At 45.6% G+C, this 17,381-nt stretch overlaps 1 protein-coding gene across 2 annotated transcripts in view; it reads right to left on the bottom strand.

Annotated features, from left to right (window-relative positions):
* Positions 1–17,381, bottom strand: part of tnrc18 (trinucleotide repeat containing 18) — a 58,570-nt gene that overhangs the window by 34,031 nt on the left and 7,158 nt on the right. For both annotated transcript variants that reach the window (XM_084072697.1, XM_084072698.1), the window contains exons 3-6: positions 10,378–10,518; positions 6,827–6,931; positions 3,809–5,857; positions 11–98 (exon numbers count right to left, since the gene is read on the bottom strand). In XM_084072697.1, the coding sequence (XP_083928823.1) occupies positions 11–98; positions 3,809–5,857; positions 6,827–6,931; positions 10,378–10,518 (2,383 nt within the window). The remainder of the gene's footprint in view (positions 1–10; positions 99–3,808; positions 5,858–6,826; positions 6,932–10,377; positions 10,519–17,381) is intronic.

The following is a 17,381-nucleotide window of genomic DNA, read 5'->3' as shown; positions in this document are numbered from 1 at the left end:
GCCCCCTCACCTGAGCACTTTCTCCTGCTCACGCTCCAACCGGCCCACCAGCAGCCTGTCATCATGGTGACGAGGACGGTCCTCACCTCGCTCCTCGTCTGGAGATTAGCATGGGGTCAGAGGACAGAGAAACATTAAGTTACACAAGGGTCATTAACACATTCCCTGCCAGAGTTTATTCATAAGGTACTCACCCACTGCCAGCGTTTTTGAGTTTTATAGCCTTTTGAACCGTTCACAAAAAAATTATATCCATTAAAATCCGCGATCGGATGGTGTTTATAAACAGCAACGACGGACGTTCGAGCCCTCATAATGTTGACACTTTTTTTTCTTTTTCTTCTTCTGTGATATCAGCGGCCCAAAGAGGCTGCAAACGTCATATCCGTTTGGCTGTGACGTGGCTGTGACGTTTCCCCACCGGCCATCTTAGATTAGCTTAGCATCCGATCGGCTATCAGATCGTTTTTAAACACAAAGAGGATAACCGTTCGTCGATCAAAGACAAGAAAATACAACCGGAGCTTACCATTCGTTTTTTAAACCGTGTGAAAACCATGATCTTTAGCCAAAACCAGGGAAAAACTGTTTTTTCAAGATAAAAAACGAACCGGAAACGGTTGTCGGAAATTTTCTCATAGGATGGGTCGGAAGCGTCACGGGAAAAAAAAAAAAATCGAGGATGGTACCAAATAATTTTTTTTTCGTTATTAAACCACATAAAAAGACGATCCCGAGATATCTCGGGATCCGCAGGTAACGGGTGGATTTAATGTCCCGAGATATCTCGGGATTGGCAGTATATGTGTTAATTACCACACAAGTAAACCTGGTGGAAAGCCATTTTCAGCACAGAGCGCAATTCAGCCCTGAAAAGACACATGAGAGAGGATAAGAGTAGCACAGGGGACAGGAAGGAGAGACAAGGTGATGCTCCCTGTATAATGGCGACATGACAGAACATGTCAAAGTGAGAGGGCTAAAAATACAATGTTAGGCCATAGCTCTAGCATGGAGTTCACGCCCCCACCCACCCACCCACCCACCCACCCACCCACCCACACACACACACACACACACACACACACACACACACACACACACACACACACACACACACACACACACACACACACACACACACACACACACACACACACACACACACACACACACACACACAGTGACAACTCTCACTCCACAGTGTCAGATCTTATCAGTTATTAGTACTCCTACTATAGGAGATGTGTGAACACAACACTCCTGGCCTACTAACGACACAGGCAGACCGAATATCAATTTCATCTTTTTCTCAATCCTCCTCCATCCAACCCTCTGGCATATTAGAAACACATAGGAGAGGCATCACATATCACATACACCCACTTCCACTCCACCTTCCACTGCTCCCCAGAATAAACATGAGGATCTCTCTCTCTCTCTCCTCTCCCCCCCCCCCCCCCCCCCTCTATTTTCTTGCCCCCACCCCAACACACTCATTTCCACCCTTCTATCTGTGAAAGTGAAGCCAGGACGACTGGAGGTCCCCAAGCAGCACAGATAGAGAGAAGGGCTTTTTATAAAAGTGTATCGAACCCTTCAGTTATGACCTAGAGGAGTGTCTGTGTGTGTGCGTGTGCGTGTGCGTGTGTGTGTATGCATCTGTGAGTGTGTAAAGCCCGTACAGGGACAAGAGACTATAACAATCCCTGACATGCTCCGGAGGAAAGGTTTAAAGATGGTTACCAAGGTTACAGGGAGCCTGTCCCACATGCTATCCTTTCTGCATCAGAAAGCAAACGATTAGTGATGCACGCCCCCTCTTTCCCTCTCTCCATCATCCCACCCTCCCTTTATCTCTCCATCTTCATTCTCTCCATCTGTCATTCCTTCCCTGCCCTCTGGTTGCTGTGCTCCCATCTCTCTCTCTACTTCTCTTCTACTTAGCCCCCTTCCTCACAGTCACTCTCATGCCGTCCATCCATCTATTCCTTCCATCTCTCTTCTTTTCTAGCGCTTTCTACCTATCCATCATCCATCTCTTTCCTGTGTCGATCCCTTGTTGTCCTTCCCTCTCTTGTTCTCCACATCCATCCATCCATCCATCCATCCATCCATCCATGTAAATTCTCTGCCGTTTATGTAGAGTTGCTCTTAGCGCGAGGGACTAATGCTATTAGACCAATCACTCTGCTCAACCAAGGAAATGAATAAACGCCCCCCAAAGGCACATGCCCGTGTCTCTCACACACACACACACACACACACACACACACACACACACACACACACACACACACACAGGAGTGAGTGCACCAAAATATACACATCACATACACACAAATAATTACACAAATACGTGGATGTGTGTGTGTACGCGCACGCACGCACACACACACACACACACACACACACACACACACACACACACACTCTCACTCTGAAGACTGATCCATTGCTTAGCAACGCACCCATGGTCTTATTGTAATTCAAGGCTTGTTTGTAGCTTTTAGCTGCACTCTGTAATGACATGTTTAATGCAGAGAGAGGGGGGGGGGTGATGGAAGGAGAGGAGATAAAGAAAAAGAGTGGAGTAGAAGGGGAGGGTGGGGGGGGGGGTGCCTGAGGTGGGACAAGGAAAGAGCAACTCTTAAACACTAACTCGGGGTGAGTAGAATGAGCGAGACAGTAAAAAAAAATGAAAGCAGCAATGAGAACATGGAACGAATGAAGCAGAGAATGGGAAGTGTGTGTGTGTGTGTGTGTGTGAGAGAGAGAGAAAGAGAGAGAGAGAGAAAGAGTAAGAGAGAGTGAGAAGGTGAGAGAGAGATGTGTAGCTGCATGACCTTGGCGTGTTAAGAATAGAACGCGGCCTAGCCCGGCAGCTATCGCTATGCAGCAGCAGAGAGCCAACAGAGACAGTAAATGAGCACCACCCACCCTCCCCACACACACAAATATCTCATATGACATAATTAGCTATTCAGAAGAAAAGTTGGATTTGTCATTCCAATCACGTCACGCGCATGACCACCTCAAAGTCAAACAGAGCCCAGAAAATCTAACTTTGATCTGAAAGGAAAATTAATCCTCCATTATTCATGAGCTCTAAAATGAGGAATCATTTTGCTTTTGGCGCATTAAAAGTAAAGGGGTCCTGCACTTCCCCTGCGGTGTGATTATGTGAGTAACCACAGTGGACTGGAGTGCTGCTAAAAATCAGGCCACGGCAAAAACACACTGAAAGACCATTTTAAAAAGGTATTTATTACTTTGAGGAGGGGGGGGGGTCGAGGGGCCAGAATGCCAGAAGCTACACAGTGTGACACTTCCTCTGTGTGATACTTCAGTGATTAAATGTCACCTTTCCCTCAGAAATGATTGTGGCCAAAACAATAAATCTCTCATCTTTCCCTCTCACAAATATGATAAACAAACAGTTCATGTGACTTTTCTGATTTGCTGGTAAGCTTTAATACCATTCTATACAGATACATGTCTCAAGTGATGACAGGAAGTCTCCTAAATGTTAATAGATGCGGGTGATGCACTGAGCTTTGCTGCATTTATCTTGACCATGATCTATATTCTCTATTTGTACAATGACAACACACAGTCGCAAAGAAATTGTAATGGAACAGGAAATGTTGAATAATGGTTGTGCAAGGGAGATAAGAGAAAAGGACCTTATGTAATGGCTGAATTTCATATTTGACAGAACATGCAACAAGAAAGATAAAATGATTTGTATGAGGAGACTTCTGAAAAGAGACCTGATGCAAAAGATGAACAGAAAAGGTGTCATTACCTTTGATGGTAGTTTGCAGCAGGGGTCTCTGTGGATCTGAAGTGCCGCTGCTCTGTTTGCTGTTTCCTCCACTGTCTCTCTGCCTCGCCACAGCTACAGCAATGCCAACTGGAGGGTGGCGGACCTCCCCCTCGCCCTCCCGCCCAAACGACCGGGCACTGTCCGGTCGCTCTTGTTCCCTCTTCAGCTGGGGGGCCACCCGCAACGAACCAGGACCTCCTGGCCCTGCGGCAGCCCTTTCCCTCTCTCTGTCTCTCTCACGCTCCCTCTCTCGTTCCCGCTCTCTTTCGGCCTCCTGCCGCATGCTTCCCAGGCCTCCAAAGGGCCCTCGGTTGTCCGCAGCATGCCTGGAGGCCCCGTGTCCTTCTGAAGGGAAGTTTCCACTGTATTTTATCAGGCTCTGCATAGCAGAGACCTCTGTGGGATCGGAGCTAGGCCCCGTCCCTCGTTCCCCGTTACTGTGGGGTCCTCCCACCGTTACCCCTACACCAGGACGGTAGAGCGCCGAGGGGTCCAGGTAGCGTCTTTGACCCCCTTCGTCGCCTCCACGCCCAGCAGGACTGGGCTGAACGAGGGAGGGGTGCGTGTGTCCGTGTTGGGAGGGGTGTGTGTGAGGGGAGTGGGGGTTGTGGTTGGTTTGGTGCGTGTGGGGGGAGTGGGGTGCATGCGTGTGCAAGGACTGGTTGTGGGGTGAGGGAAGTGCGTGTCCGTGCTGGGCCGCCAGTGCCGCCATGTGACTGGTAGCGTAGCTAGCCAAAGAGTTTATGTTGTTCCACTTAGGCTCCGCCCCTGCCCGCTCGAGACCCAATCGGATTGAATGTTTGGGCGGGTCCCTGGCGTCTGGGCTGAACCCTGATTGGCTGGAGGAGTACGCTACGTCCTGGGCTCGCTTACCAATGGAACCATTGGAGCGGATCACGGAGCCCTCCTCTCTCTGATTGGTCGACTCGCAGAGGGAGAGGCGAGCGTGCTCCGCCAGGCTCCTATCATGGAACCTGTAGCTCTCCCTCTCCCTTTCACGCTCCCTTTCTCTGTCTTGCTCTCTCTCCCTGTCTCTTTCACGCTCCCCGCGGTCTCGTTCCCTCTCTCTGTCTCTTTGTTTGTCTCCGTGTTTGTTGTCGCGGGCCTGCGAGGCGATCTGGATGGGCCCTGCCCGCTCGTCATAAACCTCCACAGAAGGCACGTATGTGGGCGCACTCACCCGCTGCTCTCTGGTGGGCTCTCTGGGTAAGGAGGGGTGGGGGAGCGACATGCCGGCCGCCGTGGACGGCTGAAGTGAGGGGGGGAGGCCGTAGGAAGTGTGGAGGCCCGCCACAGAGTCGTTCTTCCTCTGCCTGTCTCTGTCTCTGTCTGTGTGAGGGGAGGGGTGAGGGTTGGAGTTCGTGTTGTGAGAGTTCTGGTGGTTGTGGTCGTGGTGGGGTCGAGAGCTGCCCTCGTCCTCCCTCCGACTTCCACGGTCCGCCTCCAAGCCGGGGTATCTACCTCCCCCACCACCTGGAGGAAAGGAGGGCTGGGGAGGGGGGGCTCTAGACCTGGCCTCCCCAGGAGTTATGGAGGGCTGGGAGTGTAACTGTTGCTGGGGATGAGGGTGGAAGGACCAGCTCGCCTCCCTCTCTCTATCTCGTTCTCTGTCTCGTTCGCGCTCCCTCTCCCTCTCTCTCTCCTTTTCTCGTTCCCTCTCCCTCTCCTTTTCCCGTTCCCTCTCCTTTTCCCGTTCCCTCTCCTTTTCTCGTTCCCTCTCCCTCTCCTTTTCTCGTTCCCTATCCCTCTCCTTTTCTCTTTCCCTCTCTCCGCTCCGCAGCCTCCGGTCCTCTTCACTCCTCCCATCCTGGGTCAGGTCCACCACGCTGTGTGGCCGCTGCTCCTCTCTCGACCGTTCTCTTTCTCTGTCCCGCTCTCTCTCCCTATCCCCCCGGAAAGGCCTGTCCCTGTCCCTGCCCCCTTCCCGGGATGTCCTTTGGGGGGGTGTGGCACTGGACCGGGCAGAGGGGGGAGCAGAGGGCGGGTGGAGGGAGGACTGGGTCAAGGAGGCTGGCAGATAGAAGCCCTCTGAAATACACAGACAGTATGATTATAGATCACATGAATGAATAGCAAACACACCACATGCACACCAGATGAGCACAAAAGACCCTATGAAAATCACACTTAACACTTACCCTGCCCTAATTATTTCAGATTTTTTGCTGTTCATTGCCAAGAGATTTTTCATTGAAAAAAAAAAAGTACTCAGGAGCCGAGATACAGAATTTTTAAGTGTTAAGTTAACAAGGAAGTGGATGGGAGTCTAGATCTTCTAGATCTCGTATTTGGGTCAAAAAACAAACAAAAAAAAAAAAAGAGTTAACTCGATCTAGGCAATCAATGTGTTAAGAGTACATAATGCAAACAAACAACAAAACATCCTTTGTATGTTGGTTTTATTTCTGTATTCTTATGGTTTTTTTTGTATTGTCTAATTGTGTATTGTACGGGTGGGGGGTGGAATGTGGGATCATGTCTCGTGTGGTATACACATATTTACAATTATTAGTCATTGATTTCTAATGTTACTAACAGATTAAAAAATAAATAATAATACATTTTTTAAAAGAGTACATAATGCATACAGTCCAAAAGGCAATATAATGACCTCCAATACAGCACACAAACACAAGCTAGTTTAAGTAAAGACAGCAAATGGAAATAAAATTTAAAAAAAACTAGAGGTGCAACACTGACCATATTCACATGGTAGCCACTTTACTTTTAATTCACAGGGGGGTTGAGCATGGCTACAGTGTGAATATGGTCAAGTCACAGCAGAGGAACAGAAAAACATGTATTATAGAGTTATGAAATAACAGGAAGTTTAAAAAAGAAAGACCAACACAAAACACAAACGCCCACTGAATTGAATAGACTTAGCAACAAACACCACTAACACCCCCCCCCTCCCCACCACCACCACTGTGTAAATACACAATTCAGTCACTTCTCCCTGTGTACTCTTGTCGTGGGCGGCTGGGAACCACTGACCTTTATGAGAGTCATAGAGTGGGTGCTGGGAGAGGGTGGGGGGGTCGAGGTGCCCCAGGGGCAGGTAGGGGCTGGGGTAAAGGTTGCCTGGCAGATGGGGGTACCCTAGAGAGAGCGAGACAGAGAGACAGAGAGAGAGAGAGAGAGAGAGAGAGGGAGGCACACAGCATGTCACATGTTGTGGTATATAAATATACATTACAAATACAACAGCACCTTATGCTGCTAAATGCAATTCTCCCACACAGAGCCTGGATTCATGATGCATTGCCTCTGGAAAGAAATTGCACAGCATAGCTTAATGATGGACTGTAATAAATAATTTAAAAAAGGATTTGGGCTGAAGGCTCAAGTTAATATGTGTGTGTGTGTGTGTGTGTGTGTGTGTGTGTGTGTGTGTGTGTGTGTGTGTGTGTGTGTGTGTGTGTGTGTGTGTGTGTGTGTGTGTGTGTGTGTGTGTGTGTGTGTGTGTGTGTGTGTGTGTGTGTGTGTATCTGCAGCATGTTTTGAATTTCAGAACTGAATTACTGTTTTGGATCAAAACAAAAGTCTTCGGTAAAGAGTAAATAGTTTTGTTTATGGGGTCATATTGGGGTTATTGGTTGGTGTTGGCAAAGCAGAGTCTGCCTCAGACCCAGCTGCTGCTGCTCGGAGACTAGTTCTTAATATAGACACCCCCCGCCACACACACACTCCCTCCAATACTAGTGTAACCCTCTCTGGATTACTATGTCAGTATCAGGCTAGCTTTACCTCCCGACACCAGCCCAGAACGGTGCAACATTCCGTGTTCCCACACCCTAACCATTCCCAGCAGACATCAAAGACAAGGCTGGCCTTGCCAGCACGGTGCACGGGAATGGAGCTGTGGTCCGCAGTATAAATCTGTCCTCTGTGTCTAAGGGAGGGCTGTACTATGCTGGGAAGAAAGAGAGGGGGAGAGCAGGAGAGACGGAGGGCAAAGGGAGACAGAGACACACAGAAGAGCGGGGTGCAGAAAGTGAAGCTATGTAGGGCAGTTTCCTCTCTTGCTTGCAGTCTATTAAAGAAGCTAACCACCGCTAACAGTTAGCCTTGATCTTTAACACCTTTGATATGGGGCACCCACTCAGGATCCTAATCATATCCGAAGACTACTACTTAAGCTGCTGCCCGGAAACGTCTTCAGCTTTTAGTAACTTCAGCTGCTTTTACAGCCAGCAGCAGCAGTCAGATCTTAAAGCTTCTATTAAGTTGTAGAGGATTTTATCCATATCAGAGCAAGTTAAATCTGCAGCTATTTCAGCCAGCAGGTAAGAGTTTAGCTTCTTTAGCTTTAGTTGCTTCAGCCTGTATTATCACAGGTCTTTTTGGAAGAGTCTCAAAGCCAAGGTCCATCATCTTAAAGGCCCCATCCAGACTGTAGGCTATTCGTTTTGCATTTTTTCAGCTGTTTCATGGTTTCCAGTGCCAACTTGCAGTTCTATGCATTTTGCATTAACATTTATTTAACATGAAGTTCAACATTTAAGCTCCTCTTGAAACTGTTATTTGTCTAGAAGTAATGTGTGATTACCACAATCCCATCGTCCGGAGGGGTGGTTGTGCTGTGACTGGCTAGTTGGCTTTCAAATCTAAGCCATACCGTTTTGGATTGATTCGACTTTTTGATTTTATAGGGGAAGCTGGAGGAGATAAACTACGCTGGTCTTCACTTTACATGTCTTTGTGAGACTCCACCTACTCTGCCTGGTTGTCATTGCATTCTAATGAACAATTTCAAACTACAACCATACACGGTTTGTTGAGAACATTAAGTAAAATTGTCTGGAGGGGGCAGCTTTAACCGTAGGGTGGATTGACACTGCTGAATTAAATCCTACCTAAAAAATGATATCAGAAAAAAACGAATTTGTCCCATTCAGATAGCAAAGATCTGTGCCACATTGGCCATGTAATCACTTTAATTGTTTTGTGTGGAAGACGCTTGTGTCCTCTCTCTCGCTCTCCATTTACCTTGAACCAAAAGGCATCGTGGGACAGGATCTGAGTTTTCCTCCTATCTGACCTTCTACTCCAGTGAGATTTGATAAGAAGACAGAGGAGGACACAAGGGAGGAATGGAGATTCAATCAGCTACTGCACAGTACAGAGACACAGAGGAATGAGTACCAGGATCCTGGGAGAGGATGAAAATACACCGCTGTGTGTGCGTGCGTGATCTGAAACTGTGTACACACAGGGTAGCAAGGGGACAGAAAGGGAGGACAGGAGAAGGATGTTATGGGAAAGTGGGGCATCATAGATACCCCCCCCCCCCCCCCCCCCAAAAAAAAAGGGGGGGGGGGGGGGTAACCGATATACTGCAGAGAGAACTGATACAAAGTGGAGGGTAGGATTGGAAGAACAACTATCCTCCACCCCCCTACCCGAAAAAGAAAAAAAAAAAGAGAACAAGAGTAAGATGGATTACAGAAAAGGACGACGGGAGAAAAAAAAAAGATAAGAGTAAGGGAACAGTAGAGGGGAGGAGAAAAGGGACGCATGTAGGACAGACAGGACAGAGGCAGAAGCGTAGCTATCAGCAGGCCGACAGAAATGGAACAGCGTCCCAATGGTGTAAGCAAGGGGAAACAGAAGAGGAACAGACCCCCTGGGCATTGGACAGCAGAGCGATCTGAAGCCATTTGTGTCCGTTACAGCCAGAGCGAAGTACCGGGTGGCTGCTTGTAAGCGGAGCCGGGCGATAAGAACATTCAGTTGCTGCTGCATCTCCCCAAATGTCAATATTCAATACATCTCCATCATTGTCATGTTCTAACCAAAACTTCGTTCATCATTACACAGTGCAGGAACATACCGCCATGACGTGTCATGTTATACTTTAAAGGTGCAGTAAGTGATTTTGTTTTTGTTCAATTAAGTTTTAAATACTGTAGCTCTATATTCTGTTCAGTAACAGGAGACTCCCTGTATCTCCAGCTATTTAGTAAACAGAAAATAGATCTTCAGGTTGGGATACCTATTTTATACAATCTGGAGAGAGATCTCCTACGGGATAAACAAGTGAAATTGGAAGTGATGACACAAAGAAATGAGCCGAAAATTGGAACTGGTACACTATAAAACTGAAGCTGATAAAGGGGTACTCTCCTGATTAGCTGAAATTGGCAACCCACCTGAAAATGTATTTTCTGTTAATTAAAGAGCTGGAGAGCCCCGTGTTAATGAACAATTACTAGCCATAATTAATATCAGAAGACATGATAATAATAATGATAATATAGACCTTTAACTTTTTAACAAAACACTTTTTGAATATCACTTGCACTACATTTAATAAAATATGACTTCTTTGAAGTGGAAATTCCCTGACACTGTGTTGACACATATTTTCAATATCATGATATTGGATTTTCCAAATCATTCATTAAAATAGATCCATCCTATACATCTTGCTCAGCCCTACTTAAAAGTAGAGCTGTTTAAGTGTGTGCATCTGCCATATGTCTGGCTCTCTGTATGTCTGCTGAGGCCTATGGATGCATTGCGTGTGCCAACTGCCAACTTACCTTCATGGGCATGTGAGGCCCAGAGCTGAGCCATCTGCAGACTGCTGGGATTGGCTGCTCTGTAGGCAGGGTCAGAGGTCAAGTGGGATGGTCCTGGGAAGCCAGACAGGAAAGGACTGGAGCCTGCTGGGAAGGCATCACCTAGGAAACCAGAAGAAGACTATAAGGCAACGCAACTTGGTAACTAACCACAACAAACTGCTCACGGTGGTTTATGGATTCTTACCAGCATGTTTGTGTGTGTTGTGTGCATTGCGTATAAGAGGGGTGGCGGGGTGCGGCAGGGTGGGGACCGGGGGGTGGGGTTGTTGCACGGAATCGATAAGCGCTGATGTTTCCATGCTTGAGCAGTCTGTTGTAATCACATTATTCCTGAGCCATGGTGCACTCCATTTCAACGAGCCAAACCACAGACTGACTGCTACCAGAGAGAAGGACACTCAACCTCACCACCAAGATCACCGCAACACCGCAGTACCATGTGGTGCATTCTGAAGGGCAGCCGACTCCCAAACTACCAGTGGGGGGTTTGTGCGTCCATAAAAGGAGGTAGTTTAATACTAACAGTATAACATGAGTCTGGATTAGGACGATAGTTACTTGCAACTACCTCATTCAAGCCAATTATGTCGTAATAGTTTGACATTTTGCTCTTATCCAGGGCTGCATGCGTGTGCGAGAGCAAACCCATAACCCTTCATTTTAAAAAGGTAGACTTTGGCTGTCAGGCCACACTCTATCAGTGATTATATTACTGTCATTAATTCAATTAATTAAAATTGCCTTCCCACCATGCATCTGGGTAAAGTTGGAGCAGACAGCCAACTCTGAGATCTGTGCAGTGTGCAATGTTATGTTTTTACACACAACCACAATATCACCGCAGGGGCCACTGCAACGTCAATACGGTGAAGCCCTTTCGAAACATTTCATATCAACCGTCGCCCGCGATTGCCTCCATTGATTTTCCTTTTATTGGATTTACAGCATGAGCTGTTGTCATGTGCCTCTGAATCACTCCACTCCACACTGAATGATATGACCATCTGTAAACTTTGGACCTTTTGAACCAATTCCAGCCCTTCCAATCACACAACCTTTCCAACAGCAATGGAAAACTGTTTATGTTTAGTTTAGACAACCCCCCCCCCCCCCACACACACACACACACACACACACACACACATCCACACACACCCCAATGTCCACTGCCCTCCCAGCCCATTACTGTATGCACAGTACAGCCATTACCCTGATAAAACTAACCATGTGTGTAGGGGAAAGGGTGCTGCCCATATAGCTGAGAGGGGGTGGGGGTTGGGAGAGGAGTTACATATTAGTCCCATGGGACTATGAGACACATGCTGTGCTCACAGAGTTTCCCCTGCATCTAAATCAGTACATTAAAGCCACAGTCCATCAGGGGCTTTGAGCGTGCACACACCAGACAGACATACGTGTACGCACAGCATTTTAAATCAATAGCAAATACACCTTTTAAATGAATCACCAACAGAGGTGTGCATACACACAAGCATGCAATGGTGTAGTGTGTTTTAGTCTCTGCCCTGAAAATAGTGTGTAGGTGGAAAGCTTCCACACTCAGACCTATTAGACACAGATTTATGAAAGTGTGTGTGTGTGTGTGTGTGTGTGTGTGTGTGTGTGTGTGTGTACACCCCATGTGTGCATATTCTAAGTGTCTGCACTGCATAGCTGTGTGATCACTGACATGTGCAAACAGTTTTGTGTGTGTTCGCAGTGAATGCCCTTTGAGTCAGAAGCTCAGCGGGAGATATACAGACACGTGCACCCCCTCACACACATGTGGGAAACAACCCCACATATCAGAACACACACACACACACACAGTTCTAAGCTTAACCTTCAGTTAGTCTCAGGCTACAGCCACACTAATACATTTTAATTCAAAAAATATAATCTAACTTTTTCTACGTTTATGCCTAGCATCCACACTACTCTTTTGAAAATGCAGCTGAGCTGACCCTGTTTTAGTCTGAAAACTCTGGGATTTAATTTTAGTGTGGACAGGCAGAGAGTGACTTTTGAAAATGCCTGGAGTGAGAATTACCAAACGTGGCACCATGGAAATCATAGATAATCATAGATACGTCCCGATTACACAGTATTATTAACAATTTCATTAAAAGAATAATATCTACAAGTAGTAGTCTCAGACTGTCTGCACAAACAAGGCGGTTGCTACGCAACATTTACATTTTTTGTCAAGTTCGTCATTCTTATCCTTGTGCAGCTCTGCCTGTCATCCTTTGCCGTTTGATACTGGCATAGAAATCTTGCTTAATTTCATAAAACCACACCTATAATGCTATTTGAAGATTTAAAACTACACCTCTCCCCTGAAAGCAGTCATCAAAGCATTTGATGACCCTTGGTGTTCGCTTAATTTCCCCCAAAAAAATATCTTTCTGCAGCTCTACGTGTCATCCTTTTAAGGTGTCCATTGTTCTAGTATCCACTCCTGCATAGTTAAGACTCCACAGAGAAGTTTACCGTAGATGTAGTTTACTTTTTTTCATCTTGACTTTGGATTTCACCTTGACTATCCCAGTGTACATGAATGGTCTGGGAATGTTAATAATTAAATGCTTAAACTACTATATATGTTAACTGATAATAATGGTTGTAACCGATTAATACCAAAGATTAAACATTTAACTTTTTTGGTTGGTGCTATAGTACATTTATCCCCTAAAGTGACGCCTGGAGGCAGCAGTCACATTATGAAGCTGCAAACTGCTTTATGATTGCTGCCTTACACAAGTAAACATTGGGAAATAAGAAATAAAACATGAAGAACCATGCACACTTCAGGAGGTTGACAAGCTGAGACAGCCCTGACGGCTGTGGGATATTCATTTCAAAACTATGTCTTTTCCAAGAATAAAACAGTGTTTTGCTATAAAGTTATGATCTGAATCAATAATTTAGCTTTGCATCGATCAAACATCGTGTGGTTTGAATGGCTGATGCAATTCCGTACTGTGCATGATAACACGCAGCAGGACAGATCTACAGTAGTCGATAGCAACAGCAAACCTCTCCACCGTGTGTAGGATATCTAGAGTTGTGGATATCCTCCATAATTTACTCAAACAGTCCTCATTGGGTTTTAATTTGGGACCCCATTTATCCTTTATCGGTTAACTAACCATTAGCAGGGGTTGGTTAACAGTCATGTTACAAATTCAAAATTAGCATTAGGATCCCTATGATGTGATATTCATTTTCAGGCATGTTATTATGGACAGAGATCATTTCTGAAACAGTGCTAAAACGCTCTTGTGGAGCATGCTAAATCGTTTTCATGTTAAAACACGGATTAAAGAATAAAACGTTTTAGTGTGGATGACATGGCCTCATGAGTGGCTCCACCATAAAGTGGTTCTGGGACAGCACAAGGACACGGCGGAGATCTTACATGGACAGGAACGCAAGACAATAAAGAGACATGCATTACTTGGATGTATACTTTTATTGTACCATCCATAATTCATCATAGCAGATAAGAGAGAGAGACAAAGTCATGCACTCACACACAAACAACTGTTGTTGGCCTGTCTGAATGCAGCTGGCTGTCATCTATAAACCATATGTGTGTGCACGTGCGTCCTTCATATGCTGCACAGAAGAGATTCTCATTTTATGCCCATCAGATGCCCTGTAACTGTCTCATTGTGACTTTCATTAATATCTATATTTCTGTCATACACTTCCTAATCCCTATGGTGTTTTGTGCTGGTACATAGTATTGTGACACATTTGACAAAAATGTACGATGATCCGATTTGTGTGTGTCGTAAACCATCATTTGATTTGTGCGAGACCATGAAAAATAGCATTAGAGTAACATGTGAGCCTGGTCAGAACGATGCAATTCACTTAATTCAACATGCAGATGGAATGCAATTCAACTACCTGATGGTTGACCAAATTGACAACGTGGTCTCTACAATTTCATCAACCACTAAAAGTGAAAGTAAACAGCATTTACGACCGTCTCTTCCTCTGCAGGCTCCATTCCATCCCTTCCTATTTTGTCTGTTTTTCTTTTCTTTACTCATGTGTGCGTCTCTGCATGTGTTTGTGTTACAACAATGTGTATCTAACCACATTCCCACCCGTAATCCTCTTCCCAATGATTGACACAGTGTGTGTGTGTGTGTGTGTGTGTGTGTGTGTGTGTGTGTGTGTGTGTGTGTGTGTGTGTGTGTGTGTGTGTGTGTACACACTGCATACGAACCCCCCACCACCACCACCACCACCACTACTGTCAAGACTGTTGAGGTCCTGATAGGATGTCAGCAGTTCCCATTCCTCCAGGCTAAACACCAGGGTCACACACACACACACACACACACACACACACACACACACACACACACACACACACACACACACACACACACACACACACACACACACACACACACACACACACACACACACACACACACACACACACACACACACACACACACGCTCACTCTAGTGTGGATCAATCTCTGCATCCCACATGCCCATGGGCATGTTAAACATACATGTGTACACAGGAGGATAGACACACATACACAGTACACACACTCGCGTGCACACACAAAGAATAGAATACTGAACTATACCCACCCAAAAACAGTTAAGACCTATACTATAATGGCTGAAGGAAAGAACCCCTAATTCCCAATTCCCTCCCTGAACAAGGAGGGGGAATGAAAAAAAGAGAGGGATAGAGGGAGGGAGGAAAAAGTAGGGAGGGGTAGAACGAGAGAAAATGTTTGCACTCCATGTTCCAGAAAAAACATCCAAATGGTGGCTGGGAGGGAAACGTTCTTTTAAACGTTTTGGAATTACTCTTTCATTACCTCCTTTCTCTCTGCCTCTCTTTTTCTCTCTTCCGCCTATTCCCTCTCTTCCCCTCTCACTCTTCTCAAGACAGTAATGTTGGCCATATTGGGAAAAGTGAGTTGCCAAGAGAAGCGCTCTGACTCCCGACACATTTCTGAACCTCCATTTTCACAGACTCATACATGACAGTACCTCCCCATCAGACAGAGAGAGAGAGAGAACCACTGGAGAGATCAGTTTGGAGATAAACAACCACCAGCAGGCTGAAGACACCCACACAAAAATCTGTGGAATCACACAGACTCAAAGCAACAGTGAATCCTCAATCAATGATCGATCAAAGCCACAAGCGCTCACAGAAACAAACACAAATCTGAATGCTTCTGAACATGTACAATGTATGGAAAAACAATTTCTGGTCAAAATGCATACTATCTCTGTCTCTCCCTTAGACTTTCTGTACCCATCTGTTCTCCATCAGTGCTACTCAGGGCAGGGTTAGCACAAGGGGAATCTCTATTGATCTCTGGGTTTTATTCCCTACAGGAAGAATACACTCAAATAGTATAACTCAGCCATGTTATCCATCTCTCCCAGAACAACTAGCTGGCGCTATGGCATCGGTAATAATTCATTCTGGCCCTTAATCAGCATATAGGTCATACAGGCGTGTGTGTGTGTGTGTGTGTGTGTGTGTGTGTGTGTGTGTGTGTGTGTGTGTGTGTGTGTGTGTGTGTGTGTGTGTGTGTGTGTGTGTGTGTATAAAGTGTAAAGAAGAAACATGCACACCAAAAACTTTTTAAAGGTTCAGAGATAAAAATAGAGACGAAGATAGGAATCGCAGACTTAATTAAACGCTCCAAACCCTGCTTTATTAAAGGGAAATAAAGCTGGCTTCGGAGCATTTAATTAAAAGTGCAAGTCCCATCTTCCTTCCTAGTTATGAAATGTGTGTCTAAACCATGTGTCTGTAATTTATTATGGGTGTATGACTATGTGTTTGCTTTAAACAGCGTCCATATTCCCAGAAAAAGAATGGCTGAGCTCAAATCAAAACACATGTTTCTAAGCTTCATTGAACTATCCAATCCTCTGCCACTTCACTTTGTTCTCGATTAATGTACACCTTGTATGTGCCTTGTATGTGTGCGAGTTAGGTAATGCTTGTTTCGCAGCATTGCATTACTGTGGAAATCTCCTGTGAAGATGACAGGTGTTCCTTTGACAGCTGCCGATAGCAACAAATGGGAACAAACCCATAAACAAGCACAGAGATACACACTGAAATTCAGTCATGCAGACAGAGATATGTACAAACACAGATACAATGGAATGCAAAGGCACAAAGTCGCACAGACGCAATGAAACGCTTTTTCTCACACAAACATACAATACACATGTGGACATGAATGTGGATATAGTCCCCCACAAAAGTACAGCCTCTAAAAACACGTGTGGGCAAAGTGGAGTTCACAGTTGGCCAGTGTGAATGTGGGGTGACTTAAAATAAAGTTGTTCACTTTCACTACCAACAATCTGATGTAAATGTCACCATGTCACTCAACATGCTGAATCTGATGCACATTCCATATTATTATTATTATTATTATTATTATTATTATTATTATTATATGTTTAGAATTATCATTATATTGTCATGTTGCTTTTTGTTTTACATAATAAGGTACACCAATATACTTCCATATAAGATAGACAGCCATAGCCTGTGTGACCTTTGCATGTTGGGGAGGCTGTTGTTTGAGGCTTGAGGGAGGGTTTTGGCAGATAAGTCAGTTAGCTAATGCACTGGGTATTTCAACATGCCATGACAAGCTCTCTTCTAACGTGTGCATGCGCATGCGCACGCACATGCACACACACACACACACATACCACAGCTGTCAAACATAAGAGGGATAGCCCCCCTTGTATGTGTGCCGTGTGTGAGTGCATAATTGTCTGTGTGTGGGTCTTATACGTTTGTCATTTATGTTCGAGTATGTGTATGTGTGTGTCATTTGTCTCTGCCTGTGACAGGTTTATTGTAGCACGGCAGCAGAGCCTTGTGCTTTCTCTTAAGGAGTCTGTTTTCCCTCCTGAAGGATTCAATTAATCTG

Source organism: Gymnoscopelus microlampas (assembly GCF_963454915.1).
Source record: "Gymnoscopelus microlampas genome assembly, chromosome: 11".
Taxonomy (NCBI): Eukaryota; Metazoa; Chordata; class Actinopteri; order Myctophiformes; family Myctophidae; genus Gymnoscopelus; species Gymnoscopelus microlampas.
Note: the sequence above shows the minus strand (reverse complement) of the source record. Positions and strands in the feature narration are given on the sequence as shown.